A 16732-nucleotide genomic window follows, 5' to 3' on the forward strand; every position below is an offset into this window, starting at 1 on the left:
GGTGAAAACTTTAAAAACCCCTGGGGGAGCCCCCTTAAAAATAGTTAGGGACCTCCCACAGATGGATTCTGTTGGGCACAGCCAAACCTGGGACCCAAAGGGCCCAAACCTGAACTGTCCCTCCAGCAAGCCAAACAGAGGGACCCAGCCTCCAGCTTTAGGTAGCCAGAGGTTGACCCTGAGAGCTCAGTGCAACTCAGTTGAAGAAAGAAAGGCACACATGGTGGAAGATAATTGGAGGAAGTTGAGCCCAAAAATAGTGGAGCCTCACTTCAATACTCCATATCCACACCAGCCTTTAACTTTGCATAAACACACCCAAGGTAGTGATTCCCTATGGTGGAGACCCTCTAATACCCCTAGGGTGAGGGACTGCTTAGTGGACCATGAGACAGGGGGTACCCATGCTAGTGCAGGTACTTCCTTATATGGCCACTCAGGCAATAAAGGCTTACCTGGCCAAGGATAGCCTTATCTCCTTTCGTTTGGGGGGGGGTTATGTAGGAAGGTGGCTACCTGACTATGGTTACCCCAGATTTTTTTGCCCTGTGTTTAGCTGGTTTTCGACTTAGTTGGCCTGGTTCCCTGCTAATCAGGGCCCCAGGCTATCTGCTCTCTCTGTAAAATGGATTCCATGTACCCTAGGTGCATAACTAGATTGGCTTGGGTCACCTTATCAGCCCCTGTACAGAGCACTATAGGTGCCCAGGGCATAGGTGCATCCAAGGCCTACCAGGGGCTGCAGCATATCTTTTGCCACCCCTGGCTGGCTATCTAAATTGACACAACTGGCTGATCACTCAGCTGGGGCAAGTGGGTGTAATCACCCCTTGCTTAGATATAGTATACCTATATCTAAACCTATATCTGGACACATATATAACCTGTGAGCCACTCCTATGGAAGGCCTCATCAATCCTGGAGGCAGAGTGCGTGGTTTTATGTGAGATGGTGCTCTGGCATGAGCTGAGCCTGTCTGCAGCTGTCGGGAACAACTCCCTAAGCTGATCCGGGATAATGCCATACCATATACTCTTAAGCGCCTTATAATCCTCGCGGTTATATAGCAACTTTGGTTTGGCTTTATCAAAACATGTCGTGTAAGGTGTCATACGAATTGGAATACTACCCCCTCGCCAGTTCTGGCGACGGGGGTAGCATTCCACCCTTCTAGAGGGAGAAGACATGTTACTTTGCTGAAACGCGGTTGATTTAAAATGAGCCTCAGATCCACAAAATGGATGCCCCTGCCACAGACACGGGTCTGGCCTCCTGCTGCTGACCGAAACCCGGCAGAGGAGGCCTGGACAAAGAGTTTCCTGTCACAGGGCGGTGTCAAACCACCCCAGACAGGAGATAGTGGATTGGAGTAGGGAGGTTTCAAAGAAACCAGACACTGCCTGGGGAGCACAAGGCTGCCCCTTGCAGTATCCGGCCAAACCGGTTCTGGGGCCTCCCAGCCCCTGTCCCAGCGCGGCCAGGATCAAAGGAGAGGGGTGTAACCACCCCCTTCCTGGGTCCCACCCATAGGAGGGGACCTAGCAGGATGTCCAACCCCCTAGATTCGAATAAGAGGGGGAGCAGTCCCAACGGACTTCAGATCATCCTGAAGAAACATAAGAAACGAAATCTGGACCCTTCGACTTTCTACACGACGTGAGAAGACTGAAGAATCTCCCTTGTGGTCAAGGAGTGACCACCCTGTGCAAACAGGCACCATCCAGCCCTCGACCCTTGCTTTGTTGCAGTTCCCGCCGGAACTCGAGCGACAGAGATCGACGAGATCAAGCTTGCCTGCCTTCTACCTGCCCGATCCACAGTCCCTGCAGAGCTGAGACCCGTGGAGGCGACCGGAAGCGTGGGGCACGCCATCTTGAAAAGGCCACGAGACGCTGACCGTGCAGCCCACGAGTGACCCTCGAAGCTGTACACCGGGGTTTGAGAAGCCCCAGCCCCGAGCTCCACTTGCACCAAAGCTCACCCCTCCACACTCGACGAGTGCTGCGTGGGGCCCTTCTGCCTGTGTGTGCTCGACGCGTTGGCCCGGTCACTTGCCAGCTGGCTTGTGGCCCCTGTGCCGACGAAACTTGAAAACCGACTTGCTTTTCTGGTTGCTCCAGATCTGCACCAGCTCCTGTGAAAAGGAGCACCCACTCTGACCCTCCTGGTTCGAGTGATAAGCAATCTCCCGGTTCCGCGTGGATTGCTTTTGCCAAGTGCTGTTTGCTACAATCTTCAAGCCGACGGTGCTGACGGCGAGAGCCTACGTGGGACAGATCGTGACCTGCTCCTGGACGTCGCAGATGCCCCAGAGCCCACGTGACAGCGGAGAGAAGCCTATCGACAACCGCCTGATTGCGCCCGACATTGCCTGGTTCCGTCCTGGTTCCACCCTGGTCACTGCTGAGTGACCCAGACTCTGTCCCCTCTGCTTTCAGGTACTTTTCTACTTCGATCCACCCTTGGATCGCACCGGACACTTCTGCTTCACAGCGCCTGCAGCTGCAACAGCTCCAAGCACCAAGAACCTGCGTGACAGAACCCGACGCCACTTCGACCCTGTGCACTCACGGCCTGTGGGTGAGGTAACTTTGCAACGCCGGTGTCCTTACACTGGTACACACCTCTAGGGTCTGTGTCTGAAGTTTTGTGTTCCTAGGTTCAGCGGAAGTATCATTTAATTCACTTTAACTAACTTTTACGCACCATTGACTTTACATTGGTGCGCGCCGCACTTTCCGTGCTGCACCCGTATCCTGTGGGCTACTCCCGACTTCTTCATTGCTTGTCCTGACTGCTCCCAGCGAATCTCTAGGCCCTAGGCCTAACCAATATTCGATAAGTGTTACTTATACCATTTTTTTAGTATATGGTCTGAGTGGCCCCCCGCCCTCAGCCATAATTGTGCCAACTTTATATGTTTAACAGTGCTTTTGATTTAACGCTTGTGCCCCTTTCCTCATAAAGAGTACTGGGGAGTAATTTAGAAATAAATACATATATTTTTACAATATATACTTGTGTGGTGTCCTTTCATTTGATTACAGGATTGTATGTGGTAAAACAAGCTCGCTTAACACGACCTCTTAAGTTAAGCCTTTAAGGCTGCTTAGTCCATGCTACCACTAGGATAGCTTGTCTACAAGGTTGACTTACAACCTGACATCTTTGGGGTTTGTTTGGACTGATACCCAGTGGTTCCAGAATTGGAAACACTACATATCAGGCCAACTTCTCACAGGTATTCACACAGTTACTGGGAATGATGTCGTCTTACAACTTAATAGATCCCTATGCAAGACTTCAAATGCGTCCCCTTCAGGAATGATTAGCACGTCAGTGGAATCAGCCTCAGGGTCAGTTATCAGATCTAGTGTTGGTGGACAGCTGCACTCACGCTCTCTGCAGTTGCTGGAATCTAAAAAACCTTTACAAGAGGTGGCCCTTCATCGGCTCGGTTCCACAGACAGTTCTAACAGCAGACTCATCGCTCACCGGTTGGGGAGCGCATCTCACACAGTTCAGGGCATGTGGAGTCAACAGCAAAAGCAGCTCCACATCAATCCCCTAGAGCTACTAGCAGTATTTCTAGCGTTCAAAGCCTTTCTAGTACACTTTGCAGGCAAAGCTGTCCTGATACGTACAGACAACTTGACAGCCATGTATTATATACAGTAACAGGGAGGGACACATTCTCTACAGCTGTCGCAACTTGCACAGGACATTTGGAGGTGGGTCATATGTTACAAAATCTATCTCCCTGCAGAACACCTTCGGGAGGAGACCATCAAATCGCAGACCAGCTCAGCAGAAAGAGACAACAGATTCACGAGTGGGAACTCCACCCTCAAGTTCTCCTCCTGTTCTTTTAAATGTGGGGCTTCCCAGACATAGATCTGTTCGCCACTTACCAAAATGCAAAATACCCAAGCTTCGCCTCCAGGTATCCACACCCATTGTCCAAGAACAACGCACTATGGATCAACTGGTAAGGGATATTTGCCTACGCTTTTCCACCTCTCCCACTCATTCCACTAGTGGTTCGAAAGCTCAGGCAAACGTCCCTCACACTAATCCTAATAGCTCCCACAGGGACTCGTCAACCTTGGTTCACCACCCTGTTGGAGCACTCAGTAGTTCCTCATCAAAACCTACACCTCACATCCAATCTCTTCACACAGAGCTGTGGAGAGATAAGATACCCACATCCCAGACATCTCAACCTAGTGATCTGGCAACTGAAATCATGGAGTTTGGCTATCTCAATCTTCGGCCAGACTGTATGAACATTATTAAAGAGGCTAGGCGTCCTACTACGAGAGCTTGTTTTGCTGAAAATTAGAAGTGATTTGTTATTTACTGTAATAACAACCATATCAGCCCGCTTGCTGCTTCAGTTCAAAACATCATTTACTATTTATTGCATTTACAACGCTCACATTTTGTGTAATCCATACACTTACATCTCGCTGCAATAGCCGCTTACCTTCAAAACAGACAACATCTGTCTCTTTTCAGAGTGCCTGCTATTAAGGCCCTTATGGATTTCCACCTGCCCCAGTGTGGAATCTTTATAATGTTCCCACCAGATTGATGGGTCCACCCTTTGAGCCATTGCATTAATGTGAATTACATTTCCTCACTTGGGAAGCGGCTTTCCTCATTGCTATTACTTCGCTTAGGAGAGTGGGTGACCTGTGGGCACTAATCATAGAAGAAACATTTTTACAAATACACCGCAACAAAGTGGTTCTTCGTATTAACACTAAATTGTTACCCAAAGTAGTATCTGCCTTCCACATCAACCAATGTGTTGATTGAGTGGCAGAACGAGCCTTACACACATTAGATGTGAAAAGAGCATTGCTCTATTACATAGAAAGGACAAAACCTTTTTGTAAGACTAAACAGCTCTTTGTTGCTTTTGCTCTACCACATAAAGGCAATCCCATTTCAAAATCAGGTGTTGCGAGGTGGATAGTCGAATGTATTTGGACATGCTATGGAAAAGAAAAAAGAACTTTAACAGTTTCCCCTAGAGCGCATTTCACTCGCAAACTGGGGGCTTCTATGGCGTTCTTAGGAAACATCCCCATAGCTGACATCTGCAAAGTTGCAACATGGTCTACATCTCACACATTCGCAAAACATTGTGTAGATGTGTTAGCAAGACAACAAGCCTGTATGCCAGGCAGTTTTACGTACACTATTTCAGACTACTGGAACAGCTACTTGGTAGCCACCGCTTTTGGGAGATTACTGCTGTATTGTCTATGCAAAACATGTGATCTACAGCTCACATGCCTCAAACAGAAAGTGTTACTTTCCCAGTATGCATCTGTTCTTGGCATATTCACATGCGCCCACCCGCCTTCCCGGGTACCTTCACCTGTGTATCTTACTTAGATGGACATCTCTATTCTACCCTTACTAACTCCACTCTCATCCTCTGCGAGAAAACAATTTCACAATGGAGTCAATGCCCATGCACACTATCACCGAAAGGAGGAGTCCCCTACCTGGTAAATGGAAAATTATTCTTCGTAGAAAAACAAAGTGCCAAGAGTCTGGAACAAACACTAGATGGCACGATTATGCAAGGCATATGAATCTACAACTCTACATGCCAAGAACAGATGCATACTGGGTATGTAGCATTTTACTTTCAGATACCTCTTTGTATTATCTGCATACTGATGGAAAGACATGTTTGCCTGTCTTAGTAGAAAGGTAAGAGTCTCATTGCAGAGTATAAAGTGATACAAGGCTCTCCTCCTTGTGGAGGTAGCTGCATACTGTTTTGCTGTTTGTGACCGATTGCTTATGTTTGATTCAAGCCAACTAAGGACTGAGCACTGAATGCCATGCGCTCTTTCAAGATTTGTGAGAAAGATACATGGCTGATTATGTTAGCTGCTGCTAACCAGTCTAGAGGAATGAGGTATAATCGACCTTCCTCTTGCATGCGCAGCTCATCATCTACTATTTATAGCTTTGATGTCTAAGTACTGCAGCTAGTCCTAAAGCCTGATTTGAACTCATTTACATGGTTGTTTGTCTTGATTTGGTTATTTTGGTAATTTGCAACTCAACTTACCAAAAATGTGGCTAGGAGGATGAGGTTTAAAATAATACAAAGGTTTTTAAGATATTTTGGGTCTGAGTACATTTTTTTAGAACGCAACTGAGGTGGCATGGTGAACAAAAAACAATTGCTTGGGTTGCAGCTCCGAACGATTGCCAGTGGCTGTACTTAATTCAAGCATTAATCTTGGTGTTGCAGTTGACCGCTTTTCAGGCAGTCCGTGTCTATTCCTTGGGTCAATCAATCAATCAATCAATCATAACACTTGTATAGCGCGCTACTCACCCAGAAGGGTCTCAAGGCGCTTGGGGGAAGGGGGCCGCTACTGCTCGAACAGCCATGTCTTGAGTTGTCTCCTGAAGGCGAGGTGGTCCTGGGTCAGCCGAAGGTGGATGGAGAGGGAGTTCCATGTCTTGGCCGCCAGGTAGGTGGCTCTTCGGATGCGTGGTACGGCGGCGAGGGCGAGGCTAGAAGACCGTAGCTGGCGGGTGGGCGTGTGGAAGGTCAGGCGGTCATTGAGGTACTTGGGTCCCAGGTTGTGGAGAGACTTGTGTGCGTGGGTGAGGAGCCTGAACGTGATCCTCTTGTTGACGGGGAGCCAGTGCAGGTCCCTCAGGTGGCCGGAGATGTGGCTGCGTCGTGGGATATCCAGGATAAGTCGGGCGGAGGCGTTCTGGATGCGTTGGAGTCTTTTCTGTAGCTTGGCTGTGGTTCCGGCGTAGAGGGTGTTTCCGTAGTCCAGACGGCTGGTGACGAGGGCCTGGGTGGCGGTCTTCCTGGTTTCGATCGGGATCCATCGGAAGATCTTGCGGAGCATGCGGAGGGTGTGAAAGCATGAAGAGGAGACGGCGTTGACTTGTCTGGTCATCGAGAGGGAGGAGTCCAGGATGAAGCCCAGGTTGCGTGCGTGGTCTGTTGGCTTGGGGGCATTGCCCAGGGCTGGGGGCCACCAGGAGTCATCCCAGGCGGAGGGCGATGGTCCCAGGATGAGGACTTCCGTCTTGTCTGAGTACAGTTTCAGGCAGCTGTTCTTCATCCACTCGGCGACGTCTTTCATCCCTTCGTGGAGGCTGGTTCTGGCGGTGTCGGGGTCTCTGGTGAGGGAGAGGATCAGCTGGGTGTCGTCGGCGTAGGAGATGATGTTGAGGTTGTGTTGGCGTGCGATGGCTGCGAGAGGTCTCATGTAGACGTTGAAGAGGGTGGGGCTGAGTGATGATCCTTGCGGGACGCCGCAGGTGACTTCGGTGGCCTCGGAACTAAACGGGGGGAGGAGGACTCTCGGTGTTCTTCCAGTGAGGAACGAGATGATCCATTTCAGTGCCTTCTCTTGGATGCCGGTGTTGCTGAGGCGTTGAACTAGGGTGCGGTGGCAGACAGTGTCGAACGCGGCAGAGAGTTCCAGGAGGATGAGTGCCGCTGTTTCCCCGTTGTCGAGAAGGGCTCGGATGTCGTCAGTGGCTGCGATGAGGGTCAGACAGATGTTTACCCTTTTCAGTAAGGGTATGTAGGAGCAACATTGGCTTTTTACAACACTCGCGGGGACTAGCTCTGTGAACAGCAATGAGCTTCACAAGTGTGAGTCAAATCAGTTGCTGTTATCACTTTGTCGATAACACCTCTTCCAAAGATTTGTGAGGATGCGAGTGGTGTGGCTCACTGTTTACTGCACCTATGAACCCAGCATGCAATCAGGGACATAGGTGCACCAGCCTAAGGCAGCTCCTTGTAATGCAGGCTATCTCGACCCATCTCCACACCATCATTATTCATATATACAAAATGAGTTGTCTAAAACACCAGTGTTGTGCTGTTTAGTGTCAACAGACCTGAATGGAATGCAGACTGACTTGCAAAAATTGAAATAATGTATGATTTGCACAGTTTACACCTGCTGGGTATTCGCTGCCTACAAACAGCCATATTTTTGTAAAGACGCATTAATGGAAAGAACTGTAATAAAAAAAGAAAGAAAAACTTTAGGCAGCATGATGGTAGTTTAGTTTTTCCAATTCTATTCCAGAAACTTAAAAATTAATAACTGCTTCCCTACTTGACCATATTATGTTGTCTTGGGAAAATCTATTGGCATCTTGGTTCCCCTTCAAGCCACATATGAACATGCGTTCAAAGTGGCAAAGCCCTATTATCATTAGACGCTACATATAAATGTACATTTCCTTACTTATAAATGTTCCCAAACATTGCTTTCAAGACCAATTACTGTTTTCTGACTGCAAACTGGTAGACATGTCCTGATGTGTACGGTTTAAAGGAGTGGGATGCACCATGTCCCTTATCATTATCTTCCAGTATTCCTCACTCCGAGCTCTTCTGTTTTTCAGATTACCTTCCAAGTGAAACGTCTCAAGAAACCCAAGACTGACAGCCTAGATGCTCGCGATGCAGCTGGAAGAAGCCGAGAGGACCTTGAAAACCATTCTTGGACTGCCTTGGAGATCAGTGGGCCAAAGATACCATCACCAGGACCACATGGTACAGTTAATTAGCGTGGCATTGGGAGTCAAACAGAGTATCATACCTTAGATGTGCAGGTTACGAGTAGAGAGTCCAATTGTCCCCAGCTGGATGCAAATAGTATGTCCTGTACTGTCCTGTGGTGGCCTTTTGATGCTAAGGAAACATCAGCATTGAGTGTGTGCCTAAAAGTGTTATGTTCATTAGTTGGTAATTTTAGTTTTAAGGTAGGAGGAATTTCGAAAGAAGACAATCCTGAGCAAAAAAAGAAGTAGCTGCTGCAAATTTTCCTACATTTTGGAATGCCAAGCAAAGTGATTAAGGGTTCATTTATAACCATAATCTACTTGTAAGAGAAGATTGTTGGGGAGTAAACAATGTGCGGTGCGCGTGGCTAAGTGCTATAAATTATGTCCCTTATATCGCAATGACATTTCAGTGTATGCCCTTGTCAAGACAATGTAGATGGTACTTACCTTCCTTGAATGTCTGTAGTTGCCCATCTATTGCCCGTTGCACAATTTGGATAGGGTAAGTCATAAATGCAACAGATCTAGTGGATGATAGATTTTTAGAATTGACTGGGACTTATACAGTAGGGGCTGCAACTTCGCAGCGACACTGCAGTTGTATTGAGGAACTAGATAGTTAATCTTTTAAGACATTGCACTACCATCAGAAGGAGCACTGTTTCTTTAAATGTTTAATGGAGAAAATATTTAATTTGAGAGCCAACAGTCCAAGTTGTATTTATAAATTAGGTGCATTGATCTGTAGTGCTCTGAAAACATTTGTCCAGTAGTACATCTAGTTTTACATTGGTAACTACAGGGGTAGGAGAAGAGGATATCTATTAGAAAAGTGCAATTATGAGTAGTGCAGATTCTTTTTTTTTAATCTGTGTAGAAATATTCAGTAATGACCTGTGCTTGAGCTGGAATAGACTTAGTTGTAATGTATTCGATTGATCCATCGAGTGAAGCTTGTTAATCCACTCTTGAATTTCTTTGGATCACACTGTTCTGCCTATCGCTTTCCGCCGTCCATGTCACATTCGTTTTCTGCCGCCTAAGTGTACTGTGTATGAGTATGTTAATGTAAGACGTTGAGAACATAGACATGCAAATAAGTCACATTTTGACATGTTCCCTTCTCTGTAGCCTATTACACATCTTACTAGTTCCCCAAACCTTGTGTGTGTGTATACCATCTTTCCCTAACTTTTATCCTGTTACTCTGCACCTTGTGGACCTCTCCTTTCCTCCACCCACTCCCCACCAAGTCCACTTTATAGAGAGAAATCACACCAGTATGTCATTTTAGTGAAAGCATATTATTGCTAAAAGCCATAGTCTTCTTAATAACAGTTTAGTGATTGGACCTGCTATGGGATGGGTCAGTAAATCAGACATCTTGAGTACAAAATGGAGTTTGTTTAAACAATGTTTTTTGTTTTTTTTACATGTATGCATTACAGACAGCACCCATATACCCATCAAGGTGACGGTGTTGTGCTTTAAAAATACTGTGTGATTCATTGATTTATTGAGGGAGACACATTTATTTATAAAGAGAATCTTCAAGATTAAAAAATATTTTAATTGTGGGATCTTAGTAGCCCGCAGATTAAAAAGCATTTGACTGTTAAATGTTATGGAAACTCCTGAGACTCTAGGCAAAATATTAAAAACTCCTATATCTGGTTTACAAGAAGAAAAGACCACCATAGAGGGCAGAATGCATGCGAGGAGATTGTGTCTTGTGTGTGTCTGTTTGTCTATCCTGTAAGTGCAAAGGGACCTATAGTTACAGTTTTTGATACACCTTTTCTGTTTAAGGAAGCTTGCTGTACTTTGACTGCGTGTTTCAAAAATTGACTGCTGCTAGATTACTGTACTGAATTGACAGTTTGTGGTACTAAATTATAGCTGCCTTTCGCTCTGAAGAAATGTTCTCCTATTTCTGTCTCGTCCCATAGGAAAGAAGCCTGATTACCGAAGTTTGGGCTGGCCGAGCCCAGGCGAGTGCGCAAAACTCCGCAGAGTGGAGCTGTCCACAGTAGCTAGCACATGGCTTGCGGTGTCTGCCAAAAATATTGAGTGAGTAAATAGCACACTATATTTCACACTATGTGTGAAAAAGTGCCCTCTTTCTGCATGGTTGCCCCCACTTTTTGCTGAATCGCTGATGTGCTTTGACTGAGTGTGCCCTGGGCTCCTGCCAATCAGGTGCCCAGGGCCTATGTTCTTTCCCTAAAACCTGCATTCAAAATAAAACCCAATTGACATCTCTGGCCAAAGGTCAGCTCCTGGTAAATGGTACCACAGGTACCCAGGGCACTGTGACCAGGGAAGACCTCTAAGGGCTGCAGCACTTATTGTGCTACCCTTCGAGGGTCTGTACCATTACACTCACACACTGCCTTTGCAGACTGTGTCTTTTGGTGCAGAACAAAGTGAAGAGTAGACATGGCACACATCCTTGTGTGCCATGCCTACAACCCACTGCCCTGGCATACATCAGTCACACCTCTAGCTAGGTGCACTACACCAGTGGCAAGGGTACAGATACATGAGCCCTGTACCCCTACAATGTCTAAGTCCATTCTTAGACATAGTAAGTGCAGTGCTGCCATTAAGAGTGTATGGTGCTGGGAGTTTGTCATTACGAACTCCACAGCACCATAATGACTACTCTGAAAACTGAGAAGTTTGGTATCAAACTGATCAGCACGTTAAACCCACACTGCTGCCAGTGAGGGATTTATTGAAAAATGCATACAGAGGGCATCTTAGAGATTCCCCCTGAAAAGCGACCTACCACTAGTGTCCAGGATGAGTGGCTGCTTTCAGCTGCCACCACCAGACATGTTTCTGGACCCCTGGGTCGAGAGCCTGCTGCTCTCGGGGGCCTGAAACAATGCACATCCTGGGACGATGTGCGAAGCCTCCTCCCCCAGGATGGGCAGCGTCCACGAAGGGTGAGCTTCAAAGGCTTGCCGCCTTTGTGAGCTTCCCCAGGGCACTTGCTGCTTTTAGCAACTCTTCTACACTGGTTCTGACCCCCACTTTGGGCAGGAGACCAGCAGGAAAAACACGTGAGGAAGAGAGGTGGGTCCACCTCTGCCAACTTCACCCCTCGGGTGGGGGAGGCGAGGTGTAGCACAACTCTTAGTCCCCGCCATCTTACACATGGGGGGACCCAGCCAACCAGGGAGAGGCTAATGCCCCCCTTCCACTGGCGGGTGGCATAATAGTGGGGTACCTACCCAAGGGATCCCAACCTTTTTACCTACCTGTTATGCCCCTAAATCTAGTGTTCGAGGCATGTGGGCTGCTAAATTCATATCTTTGCATTAGATCGCCACCTAGTGTTGGGTCCGGATGATCGCACATTGTTGTCCTGGAAGAGTCTTCGAAGTATCCTGAGATGGGTGGCTCCTCCCCTGGACTACAGTGCGCATGGGCATCGGCTCCATCCCCAGATTGGTTTTTTCCGCCATTGGGTTCGGATGCGGTCTCGACGTCTCTCCGTCGGAACCGAATAAACATCATTTTTTACGGCCAAAAGGCTTTGGGTTCTTCACGTCGGTATTGTTTGCGTACGGTCTCGAGTTTCTTCCGTCTCTCGGAGCCGGAATCACCGGAGTTTCTTACAACTCTTCGGACATCGAGGCCTTCTCATCGCGACTCGACACTAAGTTCCCAACATGGAGCGGAGTCCGTTTAAACTCTGTCCGCTCTGTGGGTCCAAATACCCACATATAGATGTACACCCGGTATGTAATAAGTGCCTTTCGCCAGACCATGACGAAGGAAGTTGCCGGGCCTGTGCGAAGTTCAGGTCGAAGAAAACTCTCACGATTCGGCGCGCGGTGCGCCTTGTGGCCAAGCAGGCGGCCCCGGATCCAGATAACATCTTCGGCGACCAAGAAGAAGAGGACCAGAGCCATCATCTTCAAATCTCCCCGCCTGAGACGGAGGTCGAGGCCGATCCGGAATATGACGACGACGGAGTCGTGGGTCAGGGCCTTGAATACGTCGACGAGGTAGGGGACGACGCGATGGTTTATGGGGCCGAGGAAGATAGCTCAGGGGACGAGCTATGCCCCGAAGTTGAAGAACATCAGGAGGGGGTCGCGGGATCGCCTGTCGGCCTTACCCAAGACCCTGTAGCGCAAGCCACGGCCCCGCCTGTCGGCCCGGCCACGGACATACTTGCTGCGCCTAGGGTTTCGAAACCGAAACTGAAAGCAACGGTCTCGACTGCACCTAAAATGGCCGACCCGAAACCGAAACCGAAAGTGAAGGACTCGAACGTCCCTAAGATGGCGGTCGCAACGGCAAAAACAAGTAAACCGGCGGCCTCATCGACTCCGTCGACCTCCGGTCCGCAGAAGTCGAAGAAACACGGCGATTCCACAGGGTCGAAATCGGCGCCAGAGGAGAGATCCTCTAAGAAGGGTGGCACGCACAAGACAAGCGCGCCGGCGCCGGCGAAGCCTGCTAAAGCAACCGACACAGCACCGGCTCCAACGGGGACATCTGCGCATCGCTCCAGGGACTCGGGGTCGGCGCCGTCCATCCCTCTAAAAGACCTACGGAACGTCGCATCCGAAGGCAAGGCCACCACGTCGGTGCCAAAGACATCGGTCACCGACGCATCTCTCGTGGCTGCTTCACTACAAAGAATTAAGGACAAGGTTTTTTCCTCGTCGACGCCAACGCCATCGACGCAGAAGGCGGCAGATGTCCCGGTCAAGCCGGCAAGCAAGCTCCTCTTCCTTCTACCGCCAAAAGTGGTGCCAAAGGCCTTTTCCTCGAAATCGACGCCAAAGAAGTCGGATTCTTCTACGGCGGGGACATCTTCGGGTCAAGTGCTCGACCCCGAAGAGGATTCGGAGTGTTTTATAGACGCGGACACGGGGAAGTTAACCCTTTATAAAAGAAAGATCACTTCGCAGCCGGTGGAATCCTACGTCATTCCCCTAAAGAAGAAGAAGTTTCCACAGGACGCCTCTGTCCTCATGGAACCTATTCTGCCTCCTCTGGGAAGGAGCCCAACACCGTCTCCAGACCACTCTGACAGTGGGGACTATGGTGAAGATGAACAATACACGTTCCCAGTAAATGAACCTGATGCACAGCCAGATTCTTATTATGGCATTGGGGACCAAGGCAACCAAGATGTGGGGCAAGACCCACAGTCCTTCAGTACACGTGCATCCCCTACGGAGGATTCTGCAGGTTTTCATGCACTAATTGAGAGGGCAGCTGCTAATCATGATGTGGACATGCATGCTGACCCAGTTGAGGAAGACTTTCTATTCGACACGTTTTCAGTTTCGGAAAGAAATGTAAAGACACTGCCTATGCTCAAAGGGGTCCTCAAGCATGCTGCGGACATCTTTAAAGAGCCTACCAGGGCGAGGGTGGTCAACCCACGTATTGAAAAAAAGTACAGACCAGCGCCTGCAGACCCTGCATACATTCGAGGACAGTTGCCGCTTGACTCCTTGGTGGTAGCAAACGCACGCAAGAGGGCCAACTCCCAAACAACGGGTGAAGCTCCTCCCCCGGATAAGGAGTCCAAAGTGCTAGAGGCAGGAGGCAAAAGAGTGGCTGCACAGGCTGCCAATTTCTGGCGTATTGCAAATACACAGGCACTACTGGCACGTTATGATCGATCACATTACGACACACTAGAGCAGATTGTAGAACACCTGCCTCCGCAGTTTCAAGAAGGCACCAAAATGATTATACAAGAGGGACAACTGATCTCCAACGCGGCCATAAAGTGCGCACTTGATGTCGCGGACACAGCCGCTAGGGCCGTTAACACCAGTGTCATGCTCAGAAGACAGGCTTGGCTCCGCATATCGGGGTTCAAACCTGACATTCAAACAACCATACTTAATCAACCAGTCAATCCGGATAGACTGTTTGGTCCAGATGTTGACACCACCCTGGAAAAGATTAAAAAGGACACTGAAACTGCTAAATCGATGGGGGCCCTACAATCTCAGCAGTTTCGGGGCAATAATTTTCGTCGCTCAGGTGCCCGTGGAGTCACCAGAGGACAGATGGGTCAACAGTCACAGTTCCCTGGAGGTGGAGCACAGTCCTCGTACCCCAAACAAAACAAGAGGGGCTACAGGGGAAACAGCAACAAAGGACGTGGCAAAGGAGGCAACAATTCACGCTCCTCTGCCCCAAGCAACCAGTGACTCTCTGTCACTGCCCCCCGACCATTTAACACCTGTCGGGGGGAGAATACAACAGTTCCTGCCCGTCTGGACCAACATCACCACAGACAGGTGGGTGCGACAGCTTATCCAGTACGGTTATTGTCTAGAGTTAAAGTCCACTCCACCCAACATTCCACCAAGGCAAAGGCCTATGTCCGCAGAGCACTTGCACTTATTGCAGCAGGAAGTGTTGGTGATGCTGCAAAAAGGGGCAATCGAGCTCGTGCCAGTGGGGGAGGAAGGCACAGGGGTTTATTCTCTGTACTTCCTCATTCCAAAAAAGGATGGATCTCTACGGCCAATTCTGGATCTCCGTCCCCTCAATCTGTACATACTGTCAGAGCATTTCCACATGCTCACACTGCAACAGATTCTTCCTATGTTAAACAAAGGAGACTTCTTAGCAACCTTGGATCTCAAGGATGCTTATTTCCACATTCCGTTACATCCGTCCCACAGAAAGTACCTCAGGTTCACTATCCAGGGCACGCATTATCAGTTCAAAGTCCTACCCTTCGGAGTCACAACTGCCCCAAGGGTCTTTACCAAGTGTCTGGCGACTGTAGCAGCGCACCTCAGGAGGCAGAACATCCATGTCTACCCCTACCTCGACGACTGGCTCGTTCAAGCCAGATCGGAGCAGCAGTGCGCCGCAAACATGGCGACTACCATTCACCTCCTTCACGACCTGGGTTTCTCGTTGAATTACCCGAAGTCACACCTTCAGCCGGCACACGTCCGGCAGTTTCTGGGTGCGACAATCAACACCCTGACGGCCTCGGCACAACCAAACCAGGTCAGGATAGACGGCATGCAGTCCTTAATACAGAAGTTCAGACCGGGACACTCGCTTCCAGCAAGAGTGTTCATGCAGTTGATAGGCATGATGGCCTCCTGCATCTTCATAGTCCCTCACGCACGGTTGCATATGCGCCCGCTCCAGGAGTGCTTAGCAAATCAGTGGACACAGGCTCAGGGACAATTAACAGACCTAGTGTTGGTTACCAGTCGGGCATACAACTCTCTGCATTGGTGGACTCCACACAACCTTTGCAAGGGCCGACTGTTCCAGGAGCCAGTGCCACAGGTTATCCTGACAACGGACGCATCTCTCCAGGGATGGGGAGCACACCTGCTCACTTACACAGTGCAGGGACTATGGACGACGCAGCAACAGAAGATGCACATCAACTATCTAGAACTGATGGCGATCTTCATGGCACTCAAGTCCTTCATTCTACATCTGTGCAACAAAGTGGTGTTAGTCCGGACGGACAACATGACCGCGATGTACTACATCCAAAAACAGGGGGGCACCCACTCACCACAGCTGTCTCACCTGGCTCAGAGCATGTGGAAGTGGGCCATTCAGAGGAACATCTTCCTCATGGCAGAACACCTCCCGGGGAAGGACAATCAGATGGCGGATCTGCTCAGCAGACACAGTCATCAAATGCACGAGTGGGAGATACATCCATCGGTACTCCAGCCGTACTTCCAAAGGTGGGGGCGTCCAGACATAGACCTGTTCGCCACAAGGGAGAACGCAAAATGCCAAAGCTTCGCCGCCAGGTTCCCACACCCCCAATCGCAGGGCAATGCGATATGGATGAACTGGTCAGGCAAATTTGCTTACGCTTTTCCCCCGACACCCCTGATACCACTGGTGGCGAGGAAACTACGGCAACACTCCATGACACTCATCCTAGTTGCTCCAACGTGGGCGCGCCAAGCATGGTACACCACGTTCCTCGAGCTCTCAGTGGTCCCGCATCAAAGACTGCGCCTCACGCCCAGACTTCTGACGCAGAACCATGGAGAAATTCAGCATCCAGATCCGCAACAGCTCAACCTAGCGATCTGGCTCCTGAAGTCTTAGAGTTTGGATACCTGAACCTACCTCCTGAATGCATGAACATCATCAA

General features: G+C 49.2%; 1 protein-coding gene across 1 annotated transcript in view; it reads left to right on the forward strand.

The window, feature by feature from the left end:
• Positions 1 to 16732, forward strand: part of TTC17 (tetratricopeptide repeat domain 17) — a 575315-nt gene that overhangs the window by 496290 nt on the left and 62293 nt on the right. Inside the window, exons 19-20 of the mRNA XM_086959610.1 lie at positions 8428 to 8578; positions 10539 to 10659. Of these exons, the coding sequence (XP_086815736.1) occupies positions 8428 to 8578; positions 10539 to 10659 (272 nt within the window). The remainder of the gene's footprint in view (positions 1 to 8427; positions 8579 to 10538; positions 10660 to 16732) is intronic.

This window comes from Lissotriton vulgaris, chromosome 2_2, assembly GCF_964263255.1.
Source record: "Lissotriton vulgaris chromosome 2_2, aLisVul1.2, whole genome shotgun sequence".
Lineage (NCBI taxonomy): Eukaryota > Metazoa > Chordata > Amphibia > Caudata > Salamandridae > Lissotriton > Lissotriton vulgaris.